At 36.5% G+C, this 25,036-nt stretch overlaps 1 protein-coding gene across 50 annotated transcripts in view; it reads left to right on the forward strand.

Moving 5' to 3' along the window:
• The window catches only part of NRXN1 (neurexin 1), a 1,114,986-nt gene that overhangs the window by 1,056,114 nt on the left and 33,836 nt on the right, over positions 1-25,036 (forward strand). For 2 of the 50 annotated variants that reach the window (XM_024927627.4, XM_055107992.2), the window contains exon 1: positions 4,434-4,633. The exons of the other annotated variants lie outside the window; for them this stretch is intronic. In XM_024927627.4, the coding sequence (XP_024783395.1) occupies positions 4,601-4,633 (33 nt within the window). In that variant the 5' untranslated portion in view covers positions 4,434-4,600. Of the gene's footprint in view, positions 1-4,433; positions 4,634-25,036 lie in introns of those variants that run through there. 50 annotated transcript variants of the gene reach the window in all.

The following is a 25,036-nucleotide window of genomic DNA, read 5'->3' on the forward strand; positions in this document are numbered from 1 at the left end:
AGTTTTGCTTAAAGCTGCTCCAGTGTCCTAGTCCTCCAGCTGGCTCTGTCTTTGAGCCTTGCTGCACTAACCCTGAACACCACAGGCCTGACAGTGTGGGGATTAGCATTAGAGGAGTCACAGGAGGAAAAGCACCTGAAGTTAGTCCTTAGAACTCTGTTTTCAGAAACCTTATCTATGGATAGAGACACTTCGTGAGAGCCCGAGGACGAGAACTGTAGACATAGTTTCTAAGGGGAGAGGGTGGCACTCTGTCTCCCATGCAAGCTGTGGTGTAGGGTGGTCCAAGATAGGATTTGTTCACTTTCTTGCTCACAAGCCCACCTTTGTAGAGAAAGTAGCCTCAGAATTATAATTTGAGAGTTACAGAAATTTCCTCTCCTTTATATATTTCCTCAGCTAGTCCTCCTGTGATCCCTGTAATTACTACATTTTCTTTTTTGGGGGGGATGGAGTCTCGCTCTGTCACCAGGCTGGAGTGCGGTGGCACAATCTCAGCTCACTGCAACCTCTGACTCCCTGGTTCAAGTGATTGTCCTGGCTCTGCCTCCCAAGTAGCTGGGATTACAGGCACCTGCCACCACGCCTAGCTAATTTTTGTGTTTTTAGTAGAGACAGGGTTTCACCATGTTGGCCAGGATGGTGTCGATCTCCTGACCTCGTGATCCACTCGACTCAGCCTCCCAAAGTGCTGGGATTACAGGTGAGCCACCGCCCTGCTACATTTTCTGTCCATACCTTTAAAAATGCAAATATCATGCAGAGCAATAAAGACTTCAAGTATACTGCTAATTTCAATTAGGTTAATTTCTCACTTTAATTCTTTTAAAAAACCTATGAAGAACAGATAACTTGACCTATCACAGCATTTGAACAAATTGACCCTAATCTCTTTACTAACACACTTTTACCACTGACTTCCAGGTCACCATCCTTTGAGTTGTCCTCCCATCTCTTCATCCTCACTTGCTGTTTTTTCCTGTTTTCTGTAACTTATTAAAATTGGAGAAACCCAGGGCTTGGTCCTTGGTCCCCTTCTCTTCTCCATCTAAATCTTGTCACGTTACAATATATGCTTCATAATACAGAATATATTTATTTAATCTTTCGGAAAGAAGGTAGAAAAGTTTAGCATTTAGAACATGGTTTCTCTATCTCAGCACTGTTGACATTTGGGTCCAAATAATTATTTGTGATAGGGACTGTCCTGTACATTATAGAATGATTAGCAGCATTCTTGGCCACTATCCACTGGATGCTGCTAGCACCCTCCAGTTTTGACAACCAGAAATGTCACCAAACATTGTCAAATGTTCCCTGGGGGGTGGGATGGAGCAAAATCACCATCCGAAACCACTGATTTACAGCAGTTTTATGTAAAACCCCAAAACCCTTAAATTATTCAAATTGTAATCTTTGACTTAATTTGGCCAATTCATTTTTTTTTAGGTTTGTATCTCTTAAAGTTACAAGAATCTGAATAACAACAAGAGCCAACAATAGAATCTATAAGCCAAGTTTTGAGTTTTGGACAACATAAGCTGCTTCTGGGGAGGAAACACGTGAAAATTTGTTTTGTCTTTAGCCCTACACCATTATTGGTAAAAACATGGATGTTATTTTGCCTTTGAAGCAGCAGTGAACAATACCCTAAATTGAAATTCAAGTTTAGCTTGGCCACTTTTTGCTAATTGCATCCAGCTGAGAAAACTAAGGCTTGAAGAGGTTAATTTGCCCAAGTCTGGGTAAATATACAAATCATTTACTTCTCAGCCTTTTGCATTCGTTCCTGGAAGAATCAGACAAAATTTGGGTTAATCGTCACTCTAAATTGTAAAGCTCTTAATCCATGTCTGTATTATTATTTGCATTCATAGATAAAAGAACTTCAAGTTGATATGAGATGTGAAGGTCTTCAGCAGAGATTGCCAGAACCTTTATTTTACAGTTCCCTTCTTGCCCACACCTACACTATTTTCTTTACGTGAAAAAAAGCAGGCCACATATCCTTCCCTCTGTCTTCCTTCCTTTCCCTCAAGATTTTCCCTCAAAACATACCAGTCATGCTATTCTAAACCTACATGAACATCGATAACATTATCTTAATTAATTTTAAATTAGAAAAGTAAACCATAGACTTAAACAAAATGTATAAAATGATACCTAATAAAACTATGTCTCAGTCCTACCTTTGAACTGAGTCTCCTCAGATGTAGCCACTATTTGGCCACTATTAACTGATAGTTTATGTCCTTACAGAAATTTCCTGTAGGTCGGGCAGGGTGGCTCATGCCTCTATAATCCTGGTACTTCGGGAGGCCAAGGTGGGCGGATCACTCGAGATCAGGAGTTTGAGACCCACCAGGCCAACATGGTGTAACCCCATCTCTACTAAAAATACAAAAAAAAAAAAAATTAGCTGGGCGTGGTGGCACTCTCCTGTAATCCCATCTACTCAGGAGGCTGAGGCAGAAGAATCACTTGAACCCAAGAGGCAGAGGTTGCAGTGAGTCTAGATCCCACCACTGCACTCCAGCCTGGGTGACAGAGCAAGACTCCATCTCAAAAAAAAAAAAAAATTCTTCCGCATATGCAATCATTTGTGTGTGTATACATGCATGTATTATGTAAGTAAGTATAGCCTATACACAATTTAAATTTTATGGCTTTTTCATTCAAATGTATCTGAGAAATCTCTTCATATAAGGACATATGATTTACCACATTGTATTTTACAGATGAAGAGTATTTCACCTGTAAGGCTGTATCATAGTTTATCTAATCAGTTTACTATCAGTGATTAAGGTGGTTTCTAGTTTGGGGCTATTACAGTGCTCTAATGAATAGGTTTAGTATTGATGTTTTATTATTTTGTTTTTGATGACAGGTGCTCTGAGTCATAATATTTTTTAAGAATAAAGTTTGTTGAGAATTACGTTATTATTGAATAGTCTGAATAAATAGAAGAAAACACATGACAACATCTATTTTAAAAAACTTGAAAAATGCTTTATTATTTCCTGATAGTCAATATTGAATGAAAGAAAGAATTTGCAAAAAAACCTGACAGGGTTCAATCTTTCAGGAATGTGTTTAGTTTAAAAAAATAGTTGCCAAGACAAATTGAGCTTTGGAATTTCAGCATTCTACAACTCATAAGCTTTACTTATGAGGCACACCTATCAATGTTTATTCCAATACACTTTTTTTTCTAAATAGTGTTGCCAGACTCTAAAAGATGTTAGAATTAATTCTTTCAAATGCATGAATAGTATGAAAACTGGGCAATGAAAAGCAATAAAAGTGCCAGGGTGGCTAGGGTAATTTTTCTTCTAGAAATTTTATTCCTGAAGATTGTTTTATGCTACTTTTGAGCTTTAAAAAAAAAAATCTCCGTGATACTGTCATTTGAAACACACACCGGTCTCATCACTTATAGCCTACCCTGTCAGACTGTATATAATCATATATATAATATATAATTGTATGTATATGTATATATAACTATATATAATCATCTCACTTACATTGAAGAGGTGTGTAAACATATCTTATTACAGTATGATCACTGGAAACAGATGTATTTGGGGATATAGTTCCATATGGTACTCCAGATGTGTAGTCTCTGCTTACCAAATAATTATTGTAAATTTCAGAGAAAAGGCAGCAAATAAGTACATATTTTCATCATTGAATAATACATTTGTTCTTCAGGCTTTGGGAAACAGGATGTGCATCTTTTGGTGCTTGTTTTTATTTTTAATGATTGATAAAATGGCATATTTATTGGGACTTAAATTGTCTTTAAAGAGGAACAGTTGTAATTGGCCAAAAAAAAAAAAAAAAAGCCTAAGAATGTATTTCTTAATGTTGCATAATTGTCTTTACAAACTCATCCCATAAAAATACTCATTATAAACTTGGCATTCAAAAAATGTCATTCATTAACTTACAAATAAAATTGTAATTACAATTACAAGGCTTCGAGGAGATTCTGCTAGGAGGGTTCCATGCTAATTGCACAGTTTTAAGTCTTCTAATTTAATATTAGGTAAAAAGATAATTATCTCAAGAAAAACACATAACAGTTTAAGGGCTGGGGAAAAAAAAGTTTCCCCTCTGTGTTTAGCAATCACACTGGATTTGAATGTAATATACAGAAAATGTTCGTGCATGAAAATAAGCCTTTTTTTGGGTCGGGGGTTAGAGGGAGGTCTGTTTACCTATGCGGTCTCGTTAGGGGAGCAAATTCAAAAGCAACGACTGCTGAGACTTTTTGAGTGATGCCGGGCTGGGCTGTGTACCAACAGCCTCGTCAACTGCCGACGGAACTGCAGCATCCCTTCCTGCCGTAGTGCGTCAGCCATTGGCTTCTCCGTGACACGTGACTGATAGAGCGTTTTCTGTCTTTTCTCGCCCATCTGTGTGCAGGGCACTGATAGGCCGGGCTGATGCGCAGGCAATTTATCATCTTGATCTCCCACTGAGTCAGGGAGCTCTCCTGTCACCAGTATTGATTTCAGAGGATGGACTAAATTTCCTAGGATTTCCATTAAGAATTAAGAAAAAAGCTCTAAGCACGCAGGGTAGCCAGACAGACATGGATATGAGATGGCACTGTGAAAACTCGCAGGTAGCTTCTTCTGTCACAGCCGCTGCTGAGCACAGCTTAGATCTGCAGCATGCAGGGTTTAAGATACCAGAAGCCTAAAAACAATAATAATGAAAATAAGAATAAACTCATTTGGATAAACTAATTTTAAGATTTATGTTAAAATATTTCTTCTTGAAGATTGCATGTCAAATTTATGCATGCTGTATGTGAAATGTGGAAAGGTTGTTTTAAATTTTAAAATGTCCTTAAACCCTGAGCATGGTTGCTTCTAGTTTTGTCTGCTGCTTTGTGTGAGCTTCAGGGGTTTATCAGCATGCTTGTGGCAAAAACAACCAAAACTTGTGTCTGTGTGTGTGTGTGTGTGTGTGTGCATATATATGTATATATGTATTAACTTAGTTCAAGTAAAAGCATGAATAAAAGCTGCTTTCAGTACTTGCCAGACTGCTTTATTATTGTTAATGACTTGCTGAAATTTTTGCTTAAATATGCTTAGATTCTGACCATGCATGCTTTTGTGGCAGAGTGGGATTTTCATGAGCATTTGTAAAGATGGAATGTCTGAATTAAATGCATGTTTGCTAAAACAGAAAACGTATTAGTGATCAGTGATTAAACCTGATTAATGTAAATATTTCATGATAAGATATGAGTAACATTTACTTACATTAATTCTGCTTACTGAAAAAAATGCATGTCTGGGATAATGAAAGTGTTTATTTCTGAAATATTAATTTTGATTATTTCAACAATAGTAAGATTTTAATTTTCTAAAATGCCTCCCAGATGAAATAATTAAAAACATGTTTAAAGAAATTATATCCTAGAAGAGGATTCTAAACTGCTGTTTGTGTATGTGAGAGACCATGTGCATGTTCATGTGTGTGTGAATTCCTTGGGGAATTGTTTGATACCCTCCTAGCTAGTCCTTATTCTCGAGAAAAGCAAAAATGCCTTGGCATTCAAACATTCCCTAGGTCTATGGAGAATTAGAGCTAGCAGAAGCAAGAGTATAGCCAGATGGGATTGGCATGCTTGGAGTGAGTGGAGACAATAGGTGGGGGTGGAGCAGATGGAGGACAGAAGGGATTACATATCAGAAAAAGGCTAGGAGGGTGCCCTTAGGGAAGAGTGTGCTTAATAGTGAAGGAAGCCTGGCCTCTCTTTTCAAGGGAAGTTCTGATTGCATCTTCATTTAATTAGGAGACAGAATGTCATATCTGTGGTGACATCTATTTTCATTAAATTAGATAGCCCTCGCTTCATAAAGGGAAGAAATTCCATGAATAGAAGTTGCTTTACCAGATTACAAATGGTGTGTTGTCTATTTGTGGTGTTTGTCACATTTTTCTCTTTGCCAAGCTCAGGAAAAGTAGAAGAGAAATTAACAGTAGGCTATTGTATTATTTTAGTTAGTAGCATCGAAATATAAAAGTGGCAATTAATACTAAACTTATTTACTAGACTTTGGATGATTCGAGCATCTATAGGGCTTACCAAATTTTTCCCTAAATAAGTTTTCAATTCTGAAAATGTTTAGAGCCATGCAAACTAATCTACTATTATTTTCCCTCTGACTTTTTAATAGATGGCCATTTATAGAATAACTTTTGAATATTTTATTTAAGTATTTGTTGATTTTATCATGCAACGTGGAGCCTGACCAATACCCAGTTCAAATTCTGAAATGAAATTAATCTTTCAGCAGCCTCCATCAAGCCCTCTGTCACCCCCAGCTCCCAGAGAAATGGACACAGTGTTTGCCCAGAAAAGTCACGGGACTGAAGGAGGATGCAAATCAACTTATTTCTGAATCCTCTGATTTTAATGACTCTTACAAAATTCTAGTTGAACCCAGATACAGTTTTCAGTCCTAAGTGCAAATTAATCTGACAAAAATCATGCTTCTAAAATGTAACAGAAACACAAATTTAAAATGTTTAAATGCAATCTTTTGGGTTGCCCGCAGCTCACTTGTCAGTTATCTAGTGGATTTTGTATTAATACATTAATTAATATAGAGAATTTCCATTCTCCAGAGAAAGTTTCCATTCTCAAAAAAAGTTCTTTTGACTTAACTTTTGAAACTTGGCTTGACAAGAAATTATGACTTAGACAAGAAGAAAAAAATTTTTACTTTTGGTGCCTTAAGGTAAATTCAGGATAATATACTCAGATCATTATACTAGTTTTCCCAAATTTGAAGAATAAAGCCAACTTACTTCTGCTGCAATTTCCTTCATATTCTATCCTTAGAAATTAATGGAAAAAAATTCACTAAGCAGCAATATGCTCCTCACTTGGCAAATTCCCTGTAACATTTTTAGAAAGAGTCTGCAGACCGATCTTTGGACAGATATTTATATTATGGAGAGTAGACTGCTGTTCATTAGGGAAAATTACCCAGTAATAAAGGATAAATATTTTCATTGACTTTGCACAATCAAGGTTGCCCAGTAGGCTAAGAGACACATTCTCCTTATGGGCAGAATGGAATGAAACTACAAGAGTCCTGAACTGTTATTAAATGTCTGGTTACAATAACATTTGGGCTCAACTGCCAAGCAAACTTCTCACCAACACATTAACTAGGGAAATATTTACATATTTACAAAATAATTAGTGATGTAGCATCGCATATTAAAGATGTTCTGGGATGAAATGCTACTGTCTGTGTCACTTCCATATGCTTCTTTAATTTATGAAATGTGTTCATACCACAGCATCTGGGTGCATTGATAAGGTACAAGGGCAATCAATTAACTATATGATGGATTCAGTAACCAGAATGCTAATTGATAGGAAAAGCCCTCTTAGCTGACACTTTTTAGTTTTCAAATGGGAAAAAAGCATGTAGCCAAGTACTTTAGGCCTTTGTCTATGTTAAGTTTAAATATTTAAGAACTTATATTCTGCCCATTTAGAAAATGACGTTTAAATGAGATTTCACCCTATCAAAATTAGTGCTGTTAATTCTAGTATTATGAGCACTACCAAAATCCACAGCTGAACAGCGTTAATGAATATTTAATCATACTTAGATCAAGTGGTGCCTTTTATTATTTAGTCTTCTCTTTTACCTCCCATTTTCCCTGCTCCCAGTGTTTTATTCCTCTGTTGCTTTACCTGTGGTTTATGGACTCAAACACCAATAGATAGAAAAAAATGGCATCCATTTGCTTCAGAACTTGAGATTATTAAACATAAACAATAATCTTTGTGCAAATTCAAGATAGTATAATGACACTAAGTTTAGATTTATACATTCTTTCGCATTTAAGTTTTTAAAATTTACACTAGAGTTATGAGTATTGACCAGAAAGACTGATTTTACCTTCTGCTATCTTATTTACATTTACTTGACAGCTGATATTTGAATCTCCTGAAGGCCTCCTTCCCTCATCACTCTAGCATAGAGAGTGGAGCTAAGGACAATATTGTGGAGTAGGTAGGCAATTTCCAGTATGCAGAAAAATTGGAGAGAGTCACAGACAATTATACATTCATTGATATATCTAGGGTCTTTTGGCACATTAAAGACAATATGAGTTCAAACCGAGTAACAACTATTAAAAAGCAGAAATATATGAGAGATAGTTTATATTTTTGCATCATAAACTATGTGTATTATCACTACCTATTTCCATTTGCTCCTCAAATTTTCACCTTTATTTTAATTCATTTGATTAATCATAAGTAACTAGCTCACATTTCCCAAAAATCAATGATAATTTTTTTCAGTGTTGTGCTATATATTTTTTGATCTGTGGGTTAAGCCACAATTCATTTTCTTGGGAATAAAAAACATTCAAATACTTGTTTTACTATTTTCCCATAACTATAATGTATAGCCTTTTGTTATAAAGTCTCCATTACTTTATTCATTACTTTGAAAGACAAAAACTATTTATCATGGTGGGAATGACTTGAATATTATTTTGGGGAGCCAAAATAAGTCAGTTCCCAAAAGAAATTAGTTCTGCAGTCTTTATGCTCTCACCTTTGTTCCCCCTGCTTTTTTATTAAAATGTAATGAGTCTTGTAGGATTCCACCATCTTGGCTCTAAGCCTGTTTCAGATTTTTGATGAAAAACATGATTACATAAGTTCACAGCCTAAATTTATTAGTAAAGTCATGGATAAAGTGAAGGCTTAACAGTATGGGGAAATGCCATTACCTGGCTGACTTAACATCGTTCAAGTTGAAAACTCTACAGGAGTATATCAGTCTACGGCCATACCACCCTGAATGCACCCATTCTCATCTGATCTCAGAAGCTAAGCAGAGTTGATCCTGGTTAGTACTCGGATGGGAGAGTGTATCAAAGACAAAATTCTTTCCTAATCAGTCGTCCAGTGAAATGAATTTACCTATAATGAAAAAAATACTTTATATGCAAATGTATAGAGTATATATATGTAATAAAATGTATTTATAATAAGGTATAATTACATATATAAAACTAAGGCTGCCATTATGACTTCAAAACCATTTTATTGTCAGATCAAACCTTTTACATAGAATTTTGATTTGTTTAAAGCACTTTATTTTGAAGTTGCATATGTACAGCCTTGGGAGTCAATTCTCAATTTTCCATGTATGAACTGTCTACATAATGAATTATTTTGCATGATTAGATGTGCTTTTTGGACCAGTTACCCTCCATTGGCTTCAAAATCATTGTTTTAATTATATACCATGCATCCCTCCATTAGCACAGCTAGATTTGAGTGGATCATCTACTCTTTAGATTTGTAGTGGGACTACAACATTTGTATAAAATGTGTGTCTATGTAAAACATTGTTAAATATGTAGCTATTAACTAATAGGCTTAAAAGTACATATAGCAAGCCAAAAATTTGGCCGGGGATAAGCTAGTGTTGGATTTGCCAAGAGGTTTCTTAGCCTTTAGGAATTCTACTATCTCTTTCCAGAATGTTGAAAATTAAAATATATAAGTAATTACTAAGCACCCCTCTCAGTGCTTTTGTACATTGTTAGTTAAGATCTGTTAAAATATGTACTGGATGATTGTATCTATGCCAGAACACTGCTAGATGTCATGGGTTGTGCAAAGAAAAATGAGACACTTGCTGCCTTAAAAGTTCAATTGAGGATTCAAGACAAATAGGCATAAAACTAGAGGAGCACTGAAGGCCTAACTATTTTACCCTATAGCGTTACTTAATATATATTTGCTCATTGTCTTGTCAATATATTTGCTCATTGTATTCTATATATTTCAAGGTAGCTTGGAGAAAGGAGAGTTTAATGTGGTTCAAGGAGATACATTCACGTTATTTCGCTGTATGTTTCCTGTGTTTGAGCAGCACTAGTTATCCAGTCACAAAATAAAAGGTAACACAAAATCAGGTCAAATCAGGTAGGCTACACATCCCTTAATATCAATACCTGCTTCTAAAATGGCACTACGGACACCGAGGGTACTAGAATATCCAGAGAGGACCCAAGTAGCTTGTCTCAAATTCAGTCAAGGGGGTTGTTTCCTATTGTTCTACATGTTCTCAGGACAACATACTGATTTCTTAAAAGCCAGTTTTCATGCTTTATGAAATATAAAAGTAATGCAAAATGGATGCAACTTTTTGTTTAAAAGTCATCTGCATATTTAGTTTGTATTCATTCTCTTTATTCATTAAAATTAGCCATTGTTGCTAAGTGTTTTTCTTCAGAAAAAGTAAATTGGACACTTTGGCATAACTGCATAACTGTCTCAGACCCTTAGGGTATAATTGAGCGTTCTTATAAATTGCTGTAGCAATAATACTTTGTTTGCCTTATTCTACTTCCTTCGCCAGCTCTTAATTTTCTTTTTTTTTTTTTTTGGTGGGATGGAGTGGGTAGGTGAGTGTGAGTGGGTCTGGGCAGTAAATGAGAATCTGGCCTTAGGTGAAACAATTTTGAATAAGTAATAATAATTATGTAAACCATTTACTCTTGATACTGGAATGGTCATCAATAGTATTATTTTCTCAGTAAGTAGCTTAAAATATGGTGAATAATTATGGGATATTTTGTGAACCATTCATTAAAACTGACTGAAATGATACCTAGGTATAAAACATTAAACTGAATAGCTCTTGATTGCTTTACAAAACCTCAGGCTAGAGAAAAGGAAGCTGAGGACACTTCTTAAGACATCCACTGCAACAAGTGTTTGCTAGATTCCTGACTTTCTAGTTTTCCACATAGCCAGTAAGATTTCAATTGCAAGAGAAGGTGTCATTTTTAACAGAAGGCTACTCCTTCAATAAGAAAATAAATACTGACTCCAGCCTATTTCACTCTACCTAGCAATTCCCTAAATGATGCATCTACTCTTTGCAGTACTTTAAGAAAAGATATGAAGGTTTAAATTGATGAGATTAAGTAGAAAAGTATACGCTTGTTTTATTTGAAACTCTAAAATGGGAGGACATTTTCAAAGACATGCCATTAAAACAAGGATAATGCATGTTTTATGTCTATAAACATAACAAAAGTGGGGAGGAATTTGTAGGTTGCTTGTTTTGGTTGTGATTGTATTTTTCTTTGTTGAATGTATCTCCATTATTTTTTAAAAGAGAATGTATTTATAAATATCACAGTTTTGTCATTTTATATGTAATATATGGGAGTTAATCAAATCAGCATGCTTTATTTTAAAAATAAATATTTTAATTCAGAATAATTTGAGATTCTAGAAATGTCATAAACATATTTTAGAGAGTTCTTTTTGTTCATTTTTCCCTAATGTGAATATGTCATATAACCATTGTATATCTGTCAATACTAAGAAATTAACATTCAGTTAATTTTAATCAATTTTTAAGGTGAATTACTTTTGAAAAGTGATTTACTTTACAGTTTTTGTGTCATAGATGCACTGCGTGTCATAAGACTACTTTGGGAAATTTATCACTGGGTTCGATCAATTGCCTAAGAGAATCCACCAATTGCCTAAGAGAATCCTCTTCACTGGGCTCCTCAGATTTCCACTTGGAAACATTCAATCAAATATTTTAGGAGTAAAAACAATTAACAGGAAAGGAGTTCTTTGTTTGTACCTGCTTTTTCTTTCTACCCTTTTAAATGTTGGATTTTTCTGAAGGTGGTCTCAGAATCTCCTTTTCTCTTTTGGTTTCGTTGGGAAATCTATATGATCCCCAGCCCAGAATTCTCTTCTCAACTTCAGATTTACCCTTACAACTGCTATCAGTTCACCTCAAATTCAACATGTCCCAGTGTGAACAGATTACTCTTTGGAGCTTATCTAATTTTAGAGCATTTTCTTTTAGTTGATTTATGTGAAGACATTGTACTGGAGAAAGTTCTGTATCTACTAGTGAAGACTTAATGGCTTAATCTTCTGATACCTGATTTTCTTGTTTGTAAGGTGAGGAGTTCGCAGGTCTAACATTTCATGATTTTAGAGTGTGAATAAATGTGTTTCCTTTAAAAAAAATGCTTTAAAGAAAATTGGTCTTATAAACAGGCTGCTTTTCATTTTGTTGAATTATGTCACCTGGATTTTGAGATGAATCTGCATCTGAGATTTTCTTATGAGATTTTCATCTTGAAAATTTTTATTTTGAAGGTAGTGCCAGAAAAATTGTCATGTCTAGCATTAATTATAGGGCAAACTCATTTTCCATTTCCATAATGAAGAATACAGATGCTCATTTCGAGTCCTAGAAACACAATAGGAAGAAATAACATCTCTTCATCTTGAAAATGAGGACGTTTTCTCAGTGTTGTATCTCAAAAGCAAGCACACTTCAGTGAAAACGAAGGTATGGGGGCCTATACTGCTCATTCCCCTTGTGTTCCCAAACTTCTAGCTTTGCTAATTTGGAATGATTTCAAACTATCTTTTATACAATGGATGCCAAAAGAGCAAAAATTATTTACTGTAAGTGAAAATATTTATTACCATATGTCAAGAAACTTTGATTCTCTCTCTGGTATTCATAAGAAGAACACTGTGGTATAAAATCACACCAGCTGAACCTGCTAAATAATTGCCTATGTGAATGCTGTACCTACTGTTTGTATTTTTAGGCTTTATATCAATACATATTTGATAGAGTGCTGCATATTCTGGACTAAAAGTCCTTCTTCCCCAAATCAGTTTCAGATTCTCCTTTAAGAAATAAAGTACAGTGTGGTTCCTAATGAAGTGGGAAGGAAAGTGGTGACATAAGCGATTGACAGCACAGCCTCAGAAACATTCTTACCACTGATAAAGATTTATGGAAAAATAAATTTCAAAACTGCCAAATGAGATCCTCTGAGAAAAAGGCTTTGTAAGCATTTTTTTTTCTATCAGTGTGAAAGTCTATAGTAGGCACAAAAACTTGTGTAGGACAAATTATTTTTATGACTGTTCACAATTTATATATAAAAACCTAGTCCGGGCACGGTGGCTCACACCTGTAATCCCAGCACTTTGGGAGGTCAAGGTGGGTGGATCGCCTGAGGTCAGGAGTTCGAGACCAACCTGACCAACATGGTGAAACCCCGTCTCTACTAAAAATACAAAAAATTAGCTGGGCGTGGTGGTGGGCACCTGTAAACCCAGCTGCTTGGGAGGCTGAGGCAAGAGAATTGTTTGAACTTGGGAGGCGGAGGTTGCAGTGAGCCGAGATGGAGCCATTGCACTCCAGCCTGGGAGACGGAGGCACAATCTGTCTCAAAATATATATACATATATATAGCCTGCTGGTGTCTATAATAATTAGAAACCTTAGGCAGAAAAAATTTTTTCTTAGACACAAGGAAACATAATTAGAACTTTGAAACCGGACATAGTGGCTCATGCCTGTAATCCCAGCACTTTGGGAGGCCAAGGCAGGTGGATCACTGGAGCTCAGGAGTTTGAGACCAGCCTGGGAAACGTGGTGAAACCCTGTCTCTACCAAAAATACAAAAAATAGCTAGGCGTGGTGATGTGCGCCTGCACCTGTCAGGGGCCTGAAGTGGGAGAATCACCTGAGCCCAGGAGACAGAGGTTGCAGTGATCTGATATTGCACCACTGCACTCCACTCTGGGTGACAGAGTGAGACCCTCGTCTCAAAAAATAAAATAAAGAACTTTTACATTTATCATTTCAAGACTTTATTATTTTTTATTTTTTGAGACGGACTTTTGCTTTTGTTGCCCAGGCTGGAGTGCAATGGCACAATCTTGGTTCACTGCAACCTCCACCTCCCGGGTTCAAGTGATTCTCCCGCCTCAGCCTCCCTAGTAGCTGGGATTTCAGGTGCCCGCCACCATGTCCAGCTAATTTTTTGTATTTTTAGTAGAGACATGGTTTCACCATGTTGGCCAGGCTGGTCTCGAACTCCTGACCTCAGGCAATCCAATTGCCTTAGCCTCCCAAAGTGCTGGGATTACAGATGTGAGCCACCATGCCTGGCTTTTTTGCTGAAGTGCAATGGCGTGATCTCGGCTCACCGCAACCTCCACCTCCCTAGTTCAAGCAGTTTTCCCGCCTCAGCCTCCCGAGTAGCTGGCATTACAGGTGTGCACCACCACATCCGACTAATTTTTTGTATTTTTAGTAGAGACGGGGTTTCACCATGTTGCCAGTCTGGTCTCGAACTCCTGACCTCAGGTAATCCATCCACCTCAGCCTCCCAAAGTGCTGGGATTACAGCATGAGCCACCAAAGACTTCTTAGTATGTGGAAGATGTAGTGATTATGTTTTAAATTTTAATTTTCTGTCAAAATCTAAACAGAAACTATTTATCTCCCACCAGGATTCAATGGATGCTCTGAGAAACCAGCAGTTTGGAGCATAAATTGATATGAACAGTAGAAGTGTAGCTTTTAATGTAATCTTAAAATGATAGATTTGGCTTCCAGAAAATAGCTTAAACACTTCATCTTTAAAGCATTCCCTGAACTTCAGGCTTCAAAGCTTTAGAAGCATTGTGCCTCTGTGGGACTAGGGAGAGAGCAGGGTGAGGTGTTGTGAGGTGTGGCCTCATAACTTCTCAGCCAGCTCTTTTCATTATGGACACATGAAGTACGGGCCTGGGTATGTTACAGCAGCTCTGGGACATATGACCGATTCAGCATCTGTTACATATTTTATTCTTTTATAATAATTCCTCCCACTATTTAAAATTTACTGCTAGTATTAGCTCTGGAAAAAGTATTAATGGGTTCTGAAAGAGATTCGTCATTTAATTCACCGTTCATAGACATTTTAATGAAAGTAATTGAGAAACTGCCTCAGTTTGTTTTACCCTGTTTTGTTTGGTGAAAGATGTTAAAGGATGGGGGTGAGAGGGATCTTGTAACGGCACGTTTCTGTTCTGTGTCTGAAGGTTTGGTGTTTACGAGGAGTAAAGTCTTTTGCTTCTTTTAAGCCCCTTTCTAGAATACTGTAATCAAGACTTATTTCACATCTCATTGCGTGATTCATTCTACTTTCCTAAATATGAAATAGCTGTATCATAGATGTCACTTGTAAAATGGACAGAGACACTCTGCCACCACCCAAACATAGGTGGAGGAACTCTTTTCTTAGCTTTTCTCCTTCCTTCTGCTCATTCTCTTGGTTAGTTATTTCCTGTTTGTTTTGCCTCTTTTCTTCTACTTTGCCTACACCAGAACTCTGCTAGTGGCATCTACTATCTTTTTCTGCCCCATTCCTGTCACTTGAAAGACAAATTGTGAAGCCAATACATCGCGATAAAATTTCTAAGTCACCAGCCATTATTTTTAGACCACATGGAAGTCAGGGAAATTCACTGAATTCTGTGACGTTAAAAGGAAGCATATTGAGCACAATTGAATTATCAGATAAATAAGGATTCTGCAGGATTTGAGGATTGAAAAATAAGATTACACATTGTAGGGGTAGCTAACTGGGCAGAAATGGCAGCATCCTCGGGATATAAATAATGGATATTCAATTTTTAGTGAATCCGTGATATTTCCTGTTTTATTTTGTCAGTTTTATTTTATTTGTATTTTGTTTTCATTTTATTTATTTATTTATTTAGAGGCAGGCTCTGAATTTGTTGCCCAGGCTGAGTGCAGTTGCATGATCATAGCTCACTGCTGTGCTCAAGGGCTCAAGGGCTCCTCCTGCCTGAGCCTCCTGAGTAGCTGGGACTACAGGCGCATGCCACCACCCCCGGCTAATTTTTGTATTTTTAGTAAAGACGACGTTTCACCGTGTTAGCCAGGATGGTCTCGATCTCCTGACCTCATGAGCCGCCGTGTCCGGCCTCTATGCAGTTTTATCACATGTGTAGCTTCTTGTAACCACCACGGCAATCAAGATATTAACCTCTACCTTTACCACAGGACTCCCTTGTGTTACTCTCCATCATTGCATGGGAGATGTGAAAGGTCATCTACTCTAACCTACTTATATTAGGATGAGGAGTGATTTGCCCCAGGTCAATGGGTTACATAGAACTCTTAGTCAAAACTTAGATTACTATTTCTTGTCCTACACTAGTTTCAGGCATTACATATTACATTCTCAATTTATAAAGTAGGCAGTTATTCAGCAAGTTTAAAGATAAAAGACTTGAAGCAACAAAACTTTTACAGAGTCATTACAATTCTCAGTTAAAAAAAATCCAAATTTCTATTATGGGATGCAAATGGGTTAAGAGAACATTTAACAGTCAATTGAAGCATTAGATTAGTATTCAGACAAAGTATCTGTATCATAGAGATAATCCATGTTGCTTCATCAGAACTCAGGATGGTTCCCGAAGGGTGAGAAGGCAGTTGATTGGTATCTATGAAGAAACTCAGAGATTTAGCTACAAATTATATAATCAATACTCTCCACCCAAAGAATTGAATACCTATTCCCTCCCCTTCGTATACCATAAACACACCAGATATTTTTCTTTTTTCTTTTTTTTAGTGTTAGGGTCTCACTATGTTGCCCAGGCTGGACTCAAGTGACCCTCCTGCCTTGGCCTCCTCCAGGTGGCTGGGACTAGAGGTGTGTGCCACCATACCCAGCCACACCAGATATTTCAAGAATTATTTTTCCCTTACAGTTTCCCTTTATATTTTAATTACCATTGATAAAATGATTAGGGTGAGGTTGTGGGGACAGAGCTGGGAACTGGGGTGTCACACCATATAATTTGATCCACTAACCTGTTTCATACCCACTTTGGAAATATTTTTGGTGCTACTCACCTTTGGAAGTAAATCTGGCTATTAAAGAGTAGAAGAGCATTTATTTGGAAAGAGTGTTGGACTTTTCTACTGTATCAGCATGACAGAAATTAGAGATGTAAAGACCCATAGGCTAATTTGTCCTATTTCCATAGAAATTTCACTGAATATTTTTCAAAAGGCCTAATCTATTTTTGTTTAAAATAAATGAGAATTCAATGCAGATTCTTGTTAGGGCTTGAAACTGCTGATTGTTGTGTTTTCTGGGTTGTTTTTCTTTTTAGATCTAGTTGACAGTTTGCATAGCTAATTATTGTGTTCTCATTTGTTTAATTCCAGCATTGCTGTAAGCTTCTTAGAATGGAGGGTCAGGGCAGGGAAGCTCTACTGCAGTCTTGAAGTACGTCAACAAGATGTTACAGCAAGGAGTACGGGAGATTGAGAGATTGATGTATGTGTGTGTGTGTGTGCACGCGCGCGCACACATTTTGGAAGATGGGTCAAAGTTAAAGCAACAATGCGAATTTTAAATAGCTGCCAGGGTTTGGTAGCTAATAATGCATTTGTGAAGGGTTTAGTCAGTAACAAAATGCAGGAGATACTGGGGTCTCCTGTGGCCATGTTTTTATGTAGGGCATTCTGTATCATGATGAATCATTTGCAGCAAGTTTTCGCTAGAAAACATGAAGAACATACACCCCTAGAAATCCAGCTTTTTCTTGCTGGATTTTAATTAAATAAATCATTTATTTAATTAAAAATGATATTTGTTTAGTACTCATTTTACATGAAAAAAGCCTTGTAATTTGAAGAGAATTTGTTAATAATTATTTCCCGTACCCAATAGATAGCTTTAAAACTTACCCAATTATAGTATGCTGTGGATTCCATTTATGGGGAAAAGAATGCTTTTGTCAAGAACCATTGCCTCCTTTGTCAATGAAGCATGAGTTCAGTGTGCAGGTTTTGGAATTTAGAAGCATTAGCTGAAGCATTTAAGAACCACTGGGGTAGTGATATATGATAAAATGATGTTTTTTGCATGTCTTTTTGTTGGCAGTGCCGGTGCTGGTGCTTTTTCTGGGGAGGGTGGTGTTGATTTAATGACTGGACTTGTGTGCTTTCACTTTCTTTCCTCCACTATAGGATGAGACACTTTTAAGGAAATACTCCACAATTCATTAGACTGAAATTTTGCTTTAATGCAACATCTTTAAATAATTATTGTGCTTCTGGAAGGATCTGTCAAATTTGAATGAGGAAATTAATGTGATATTCAGTGGAACATTTTTATAGCTACTCCATATTGGGAGTACAACTGTGTTTGCAACAATGGTGAAAATGATTAGTGTTGAAATTATGTGTACAGCTTCTCTTAGAGCAGCCACACTGGTGAGATAGGCCACCTAAGAGCAGATATGAATGACTAGATCTCTACATTTGCATAAATAAATAGAATTTTGTGGTTTCTGGTTGCTATAAGCAACACAGATAGTTATTTCCAAACCTTTCAGGACACAATGAGTGGCAAACATTGTGTGCCTAGTGATTTGAACCTCCACGTATGAACTCAGTTGAATGCTTGAAAGCTAAGATGAAACTCATACACATTCTTGCAAACCATTGCCATGGCAACATACTTAAAATTTCCAAGGTCTGTCTCCCTTGAGTTTGCACCTGCAGTTAGCTTATTATGAAACAAAAAAAGAAGGCTTTCCAATTCAAAAATGCTTTGGAATGGTTGGGACTGTGTTTTGAAATAAAGTAGAGTTTAAAAGTCAAAAAGCAAAAGAGAACATTCAGGAAAAAAAATACATTTGCATTCTTCATGCACTGTTTGGCTTTTTCCCTTTCCACTTCACAATATGCTAGGCAAGGACAAAAGTGGATTGTCTACCTCTTGTGAATGTTAGGATACTGGGGTTTTGCCTACTTTATTAAGAAACGTTATTTTCAGCATGCTGGAGGTAACATATGTTTGTCTTATAAAATAATAATGAAGGTGATAATAGCCAATATTTATTTTGAATTTATCACGCACCAGGAACAGTGTTAAGTATATCATCTGTCATGATTTTCTTAATCCCTACAACTACTGCATAGATTGGCAGTGCATCCCTCCCATTTACAAATGAGAGGTTAAATAAATCACACAAGTTCTACCAGCTCTAAATAGTACAGTCCAGATTTAAACTTGGGTAAGTCTGACTCCAATGCCCATGCAGCAGATCACTGGAAAGCAGCATTGTAAGATCCCATAACCTGTACCAGGACTTCTCAATTTGTCAAGCAAACAACTGGTCCTAGGAAACCAAAAAGATGCTACCGTGAAGAGCATTTCTCTGTCTCTTCAGGGTACACCAGGTGAATCACCCACTCTGGATAGATACAGCTGGATGCCTGCATGGCTGCATCAGGTTCTACGTAAAAATATAAACCAGTGTACCTTCGAGTTTTTCAGGTAGCAAAGTAGTCAGTGACAGTAAGACAGCCACCTTTCTTATTACATTACTTCATCTCATTTCCCTCCCAGCCAACTCAGTGGAACACAAAAGGAGGCTTGGCTTCTGTTTGAATAGATCTTGGAAAATAGAAATTTAGAAATGTGGAATCTTGTTTCAATAAGGATTCTTGGACTCAATAAAATAAGAAAAGCCCATTTGAAAATTATCATAGTGAAAATATTACTGAGAGAGTCGCTTAGAAATAAATATACTACCTTCACGAAGAACTTTGCATTTGGAAGAAACTAACAGGTCTTGTGTATTTTAAGCCATGAGCCTTGACTGAGTGCTCTCATGCACCTGGGCTTTCTCATTTGAGAACCTCTCTGATATCCTTTACCTTATAGCCAATTTCTCAGTTCTCAAGACAAGACAGAGAACTTTGATTATCTGGATTTCCAGCTCAAAGCAGATCCGAAGGGGCAAATTGGAAGGAAGAAAGAGGTCTATAAAGGCTGACAAAAGACAAAAGCTAGATTGAGCTTTCATAGACTAAAAAGTAAACGAGCAACTTGGGTACCTATGGAGAATAGTCAGCGATACTCTTTGAGATCACTACTGTGTTTCCAGCCCTCGTGCTCATAAAAATGACACCAAATCATCAAGAAAATTTTGTTTTCTGAACTGTTTAAAAAGCTACATCTATATAAGTTCGCATGATGATAAAAGGTATATTTATGTTGAATAGGCTTCTTTCTTGTCCTTAATTAGTAGGCATCAAAGCAATGATAATGAAGAGAAGAGGGCAGGCGGGGATTGCAGAGGTGTGCGGGAAGGAAAAGGACAAACCCAGATGGCAGAGGCATGATAACAACTGCAATGAAATATGTCAGAATTGAGTGAGACAGACTGTAAATGCAAGGCTGGCAAGAGGAAAGCTATCCAAGAGAGGATATGTTTAATCACTTAGAAACCTAAATGTTATGTAAGTGATGTTTATTTATAACAACTTTTTAAATGACCCAAAAATGTCTGAATAGTGGACCAAAAAAAGAGGTCATTAGGCAATATCATAACTAAATAAAACACTGAAATACCTGCAGGAAGAGTTCAGCAGCATATCCCATCTCATTAAATACGTGCACAAAGGCAAATTCTCTAATGAAGCTCCTAGTTCTCAAAGAAGACAATTAGCAAAATTCTTGTCCTGTTTCTGCACTTGTGTTCTTTGGTTGGATTTTACTGGGCTTTGCACCAGCCACTGAGTGCTCTCCAGTCTGGCAGCTGTGAGTGACGACGTCATTCCCTAGTATTTTTCAAAGGCCTTACTTAAAATTTCAGTTAAGACATAGGGAAGAATTTAAAAAGTCAAGTCATGTAAAAGAAGCTTGGGAAAAGTAGTAAATTATTCCTGCTGTTATTTTTATCTGCCACATACCCAAACATGAAACTAGGAGGAGTAGAAGGAGCAAGATGCCAACTGGATGGAGAGCCAGGAAACTGGGATATACTCCTAAGTCCCTCTTGAACAGTGCAGTGCAGTAATTTGGTACTGTACATCTGACCCACACCTGACCATGCCAATTTAGGGTTTCCTTCTCTTTACCTAAAAGGGAACTGGAGCACATAATTCAAAGAGCCTCCAAATATGATTTGACAAATGCTTGATTACATCGTGTAGCTAGAGAGAAGAGACGCTCCTTGTATTTTCAATATACTGATAATGTTGTGATTTTTTTGAGGTGCTTTTACAAGCTCTGTCCTATCAAACATATAATCTTCTCTGTTTATAGAATATTTAAACATGGATGTGTGAATTTAGGTGAGAAACTTGTACTTTCTCTATGAAGGGTGTGTTTGTCTCTAAAGATTAGGGAGTCCAGTGCTAGGAATAAAGTTTAATTTCCATATTGCAGTGAGAATAATGTGAAAATGTCTACAAAAGCCATTCATTTTGAAAGCTGGTTGTATCTATGTAATAAATATTCATGATAACATCTTCCATATAGCAGCTACTGTGCTAGACAGTATGCCTATCTAGATCTAGATAATTTAATACATGTAATACTCATGCAAAATAGGTGTAAATAACTTCACTTTTACATAGAAAGAAATCCAGAGAAGTTGGGGAACTTGCCCAGGGTTACACAGCTAGTAAGTGGCAGAGCTGGGATTTAAGACCAGTCTGTTCAGCTCCAACATTCATGCTCCTTCCATGCTCAGTAGTGGAAAAAGCAACTTGCTGCTCATAGAAGGCCTGCATTTGTTACACACTGAAGTTCAATTTCACAATTCAAAGCAGGGATGCCTGGTCACTTAGCATCTATCTCAATTTCATCAGTTCCAACTCACCTCTCTTATGAATTACCTTTGAGAACTGTTAAAAGCTGCCAATTTCCCCTACCCATTCGTGATTATATGGCAAATTATACTGATCGAATGTAGGCAGCTTAGTAACTTAAATTGGAGAACTAAAAGTCAAGTGTCAGGGCTCATGATATCTCAAATTAAATCAACAGTTATATACAGGGCACCTTCCTTGTACCAAAAAATATTTTAGCAGAGTAAAGAAGACTATCTCCCTTATCACAAATTTCTACTCATAGAAACATTTCCAGATTTCTTTGACTTATGAAATCATATAATAATAACTGGAAGAGAGCATGTAATTCTCTTCCCTAAATTTATACATGGACCTAAGGTGCTACGGTATGTTGGTTAGAGTCAAACAGCATTTGCTCCTTGGACTTTTCTTGCTATGTGAGATCTTTTTTCCTGAGGTAGCTCCTCTGGGAGTTGGGACACCGTGAATGAAATAGGAAGAGATGAAAAAAATGAAATCAAAGGGAAAAGGAGAGAAAAATAAACACTGGCACCATTTATTAGTTGTAAAAATGAAGGAGCACAAATTGCCTTACAGTGAATGGTGGTAGCAGTCACATTTTCCAAAAAAGTTAACATGACAATGCTTCTTGTTGCTTTTCAAATTGATACCTTTTCTAATCAGCTGATAGCTGAAGTATCAGAGAACATAGAGCATCTTTGGTTCTGTCAATCCCTTGCATTTGGAAATGTTTTTGTAAAACTCTAAGGTATTTTTGTTTTGTCTAGTATGATGGGGTAGTGTTGGACTTATTTTTCCTATCAAATTACTTCTGTTTTTCTGATTATACTGGCTGGAATCATTTCTGACTGATTGGCCAGATATTTGTCTCTTACATGCTAGGTACTGTGGCAGGCCCTGGGGATGCAACCTTGAATATACAGTGTGAACACTTAATACATGTGTAAAAGATTAATTCATAAAATGATAGATGCCTTCTCCAAACCCAAAAGAAATTGGATTGCATGCACCACCACAGTATTCTAAATGTTCTGAGTCAGAAAATTGTATTTTTATTCCTTGCCTGTATAACTCTTTATTAAATGAAAATATTCAGCAAATGAGTACAAATGGATGAATGGATGAATGGCAGAATCAGTAGATATAGATTTGATTAGTGCATTCTGTCTTACACTATTTCTGGGTGTGAATCTTATGGCTGGCCTCTTTCAGGAAAAAGATAAAGCTTTCATCCTGTAGTTAGATTTTGAAGGAAAACATTACAAAGGAATAGTTTTGTTTTTTTTTTTTTGCAACTAAGTAAAAGCATTTATAATGTAAGACTATTGCAATAGAGTTTGTAAGAGATAGAGATAGTTGAGGAATATTATGTAGGTAAAAAAAAAAAACCCAAATGATAGTTAACTATGTTTTTCTCAGTCCCTTCCACAGAGTAGGCTTTATCTTACTGCTTTCTCGAAGGACAGGAATGCTTCATAAAAGCAGGAAGACCAACTTATTGTGAGACATTTTTAGCTTTGCCTTCCTTCTAACCTTCAGTCATTCTCTCTTTCAGTTAAAGATAATGTCACTTTTTGCTATTTCTCTACCATACATTTCCAGCCATGGGGTATAATGTGGAAGCCAGTTAGAAAGTTTCATTGTTACTTCTAGAGATGTTATAAGGCAGATAAAATCTTTGAAAGAGTGTTATTTTGCCACAATTCTCATCTCCCACTCTTAGTTGTATTCCTAGAAAATAATCTATACTTGTTCAATTTTATATTGAGATTTAATTAGCTGGTATAAATGAGCAGTTGTGACAATCATGCCTTTTTCATAACCAAAAATGTAGTGAGCTTAGAGTGGATGACCATCAAGAATAAGATTATTTAAAATGTGATGATTCTAGTAAATTCAAGTGTCATGTATAATATTTCTTCTATTTTTAAAGTCAAGATGAATCCCTCACTTTTAACTAAATTGTATTTTCATAACAATTATTTTTCAAGTCATAATTATTTTCAAAAAATCCTTTTATTCATGCAAATGCTTTAAGAATATAAGCCAGGTTTTTGAGTGATTATGTCATTTTAAGTCAGCTGTACTAAATTCCTGTATAGATGCCCTGGGGGCATAAAACATAAACTGTACCCAAAAGGAGCATATGAAATAAAATAAAACATATCACTAAGCAGTCTTCATACTTTTAGATTTCAAGATGATTTCAAAAGGCAATTACTACCACTATTCTAATGCACTAAGAAAAGATAGCTCATTGTCTTAACAGGAGTTGATAAGCATATTATTAATCCGTATAGAAGACAAACCATAGGTAAAGTCGTATTATAACTACAAATACAACCACTCCTATTGTAAGGAGCATTGTCATGCATGAATTACACTTAGAGATTCAGTCTTTCTCTCTCCGTCTCCCTTTTTCTCTCTCTTTCTCTCCTTTAATTAGCATTGTTTGCTAAGTGGTCTGTTTTTTCCTGTTCATCTGTTCATTTATATGCTGTAGTTTTAACAGAGTGGTAAATTCTGGATGCAGTGATAAAATAAATCAGGTTCTCACAATCTAATGAGTAGAACTTAGAATTTAGAGAGAGCTCAAGTATCCCTGAGTCTGTGCACTAAGCTCTTCAGGAGATCTGGTCGGAGGAAAGGTAATCATAATGCCAGACATAGATTGGTGCTACCTACCTTGTAAGTTACCAGTGAGATCCACACATATGCCCTAAATAAGGAATGCCAAAATGAATTCAATGCTGGCATAATAGGAAGCAGCCCAAGAACAGCATCTATGTGAGGGGCTAGTGTAAGTGAGAGATACAGATCCTATTCAACTGAGGGACAAGAGGATTTCAGGACATTAAAATAAAATGTATTCAGGTAAATGGACATTTGGTTGTCCTCTTCAAGCACTATCCGGAGCTCTCCTTTGTAGCATCATGTGAGGAACAAAAATTATTAATTAAAATAATATTTTTTTATTTTTTCTTAAGTTCTGGGATACATATGCAGAATATGCAGGCTTGTTACATAGGTATACATGTGCCATGGTGGTTTGCTGCACCCATCAACCTGTCATCTAGGTTTTAAACCCCGCGTGAAGTAGGTATTTGTCCTAAGGCTCTCCCTCCCCTTGTCCCCCACACCCTGACAGGCTGTGGTGTGTGATGTTGCCCTCCCTGTGTCCATGTGTTTTCTATAATAATAATTTATACAAACACTGCATCGTGGGCACTTTTACACTTTCCAAAATGTCTTCACACATATGAAATTTGACTCCCTTAACATCCTGTGAGACACAATTAATTACATATATAAATATATGTATTTAAATGTATAATATGTATATATTCATATGTCATGTTTAGAACACAGAAACCAGTCCAAGATGATGTGTACTGCTCATGAAAACTAAAAGTGAGACTTGAATTCTGGAGTAGTATTTATTTTGCATTATTGGTCAGCATAGTATA

Source organism: Pan paniscus, chromosome 12 (assembly GCF_029289425.2).
Source record: "Pan paniscus chromosome 12, NHGRI_mPanPan1-v2.0_pri, whole genome shotgun sequence".
NCBI lineage: Eukaryota > Metazoa > Chordata > Mammalia > Primates > Hominidae > Pan > Pan paniscus.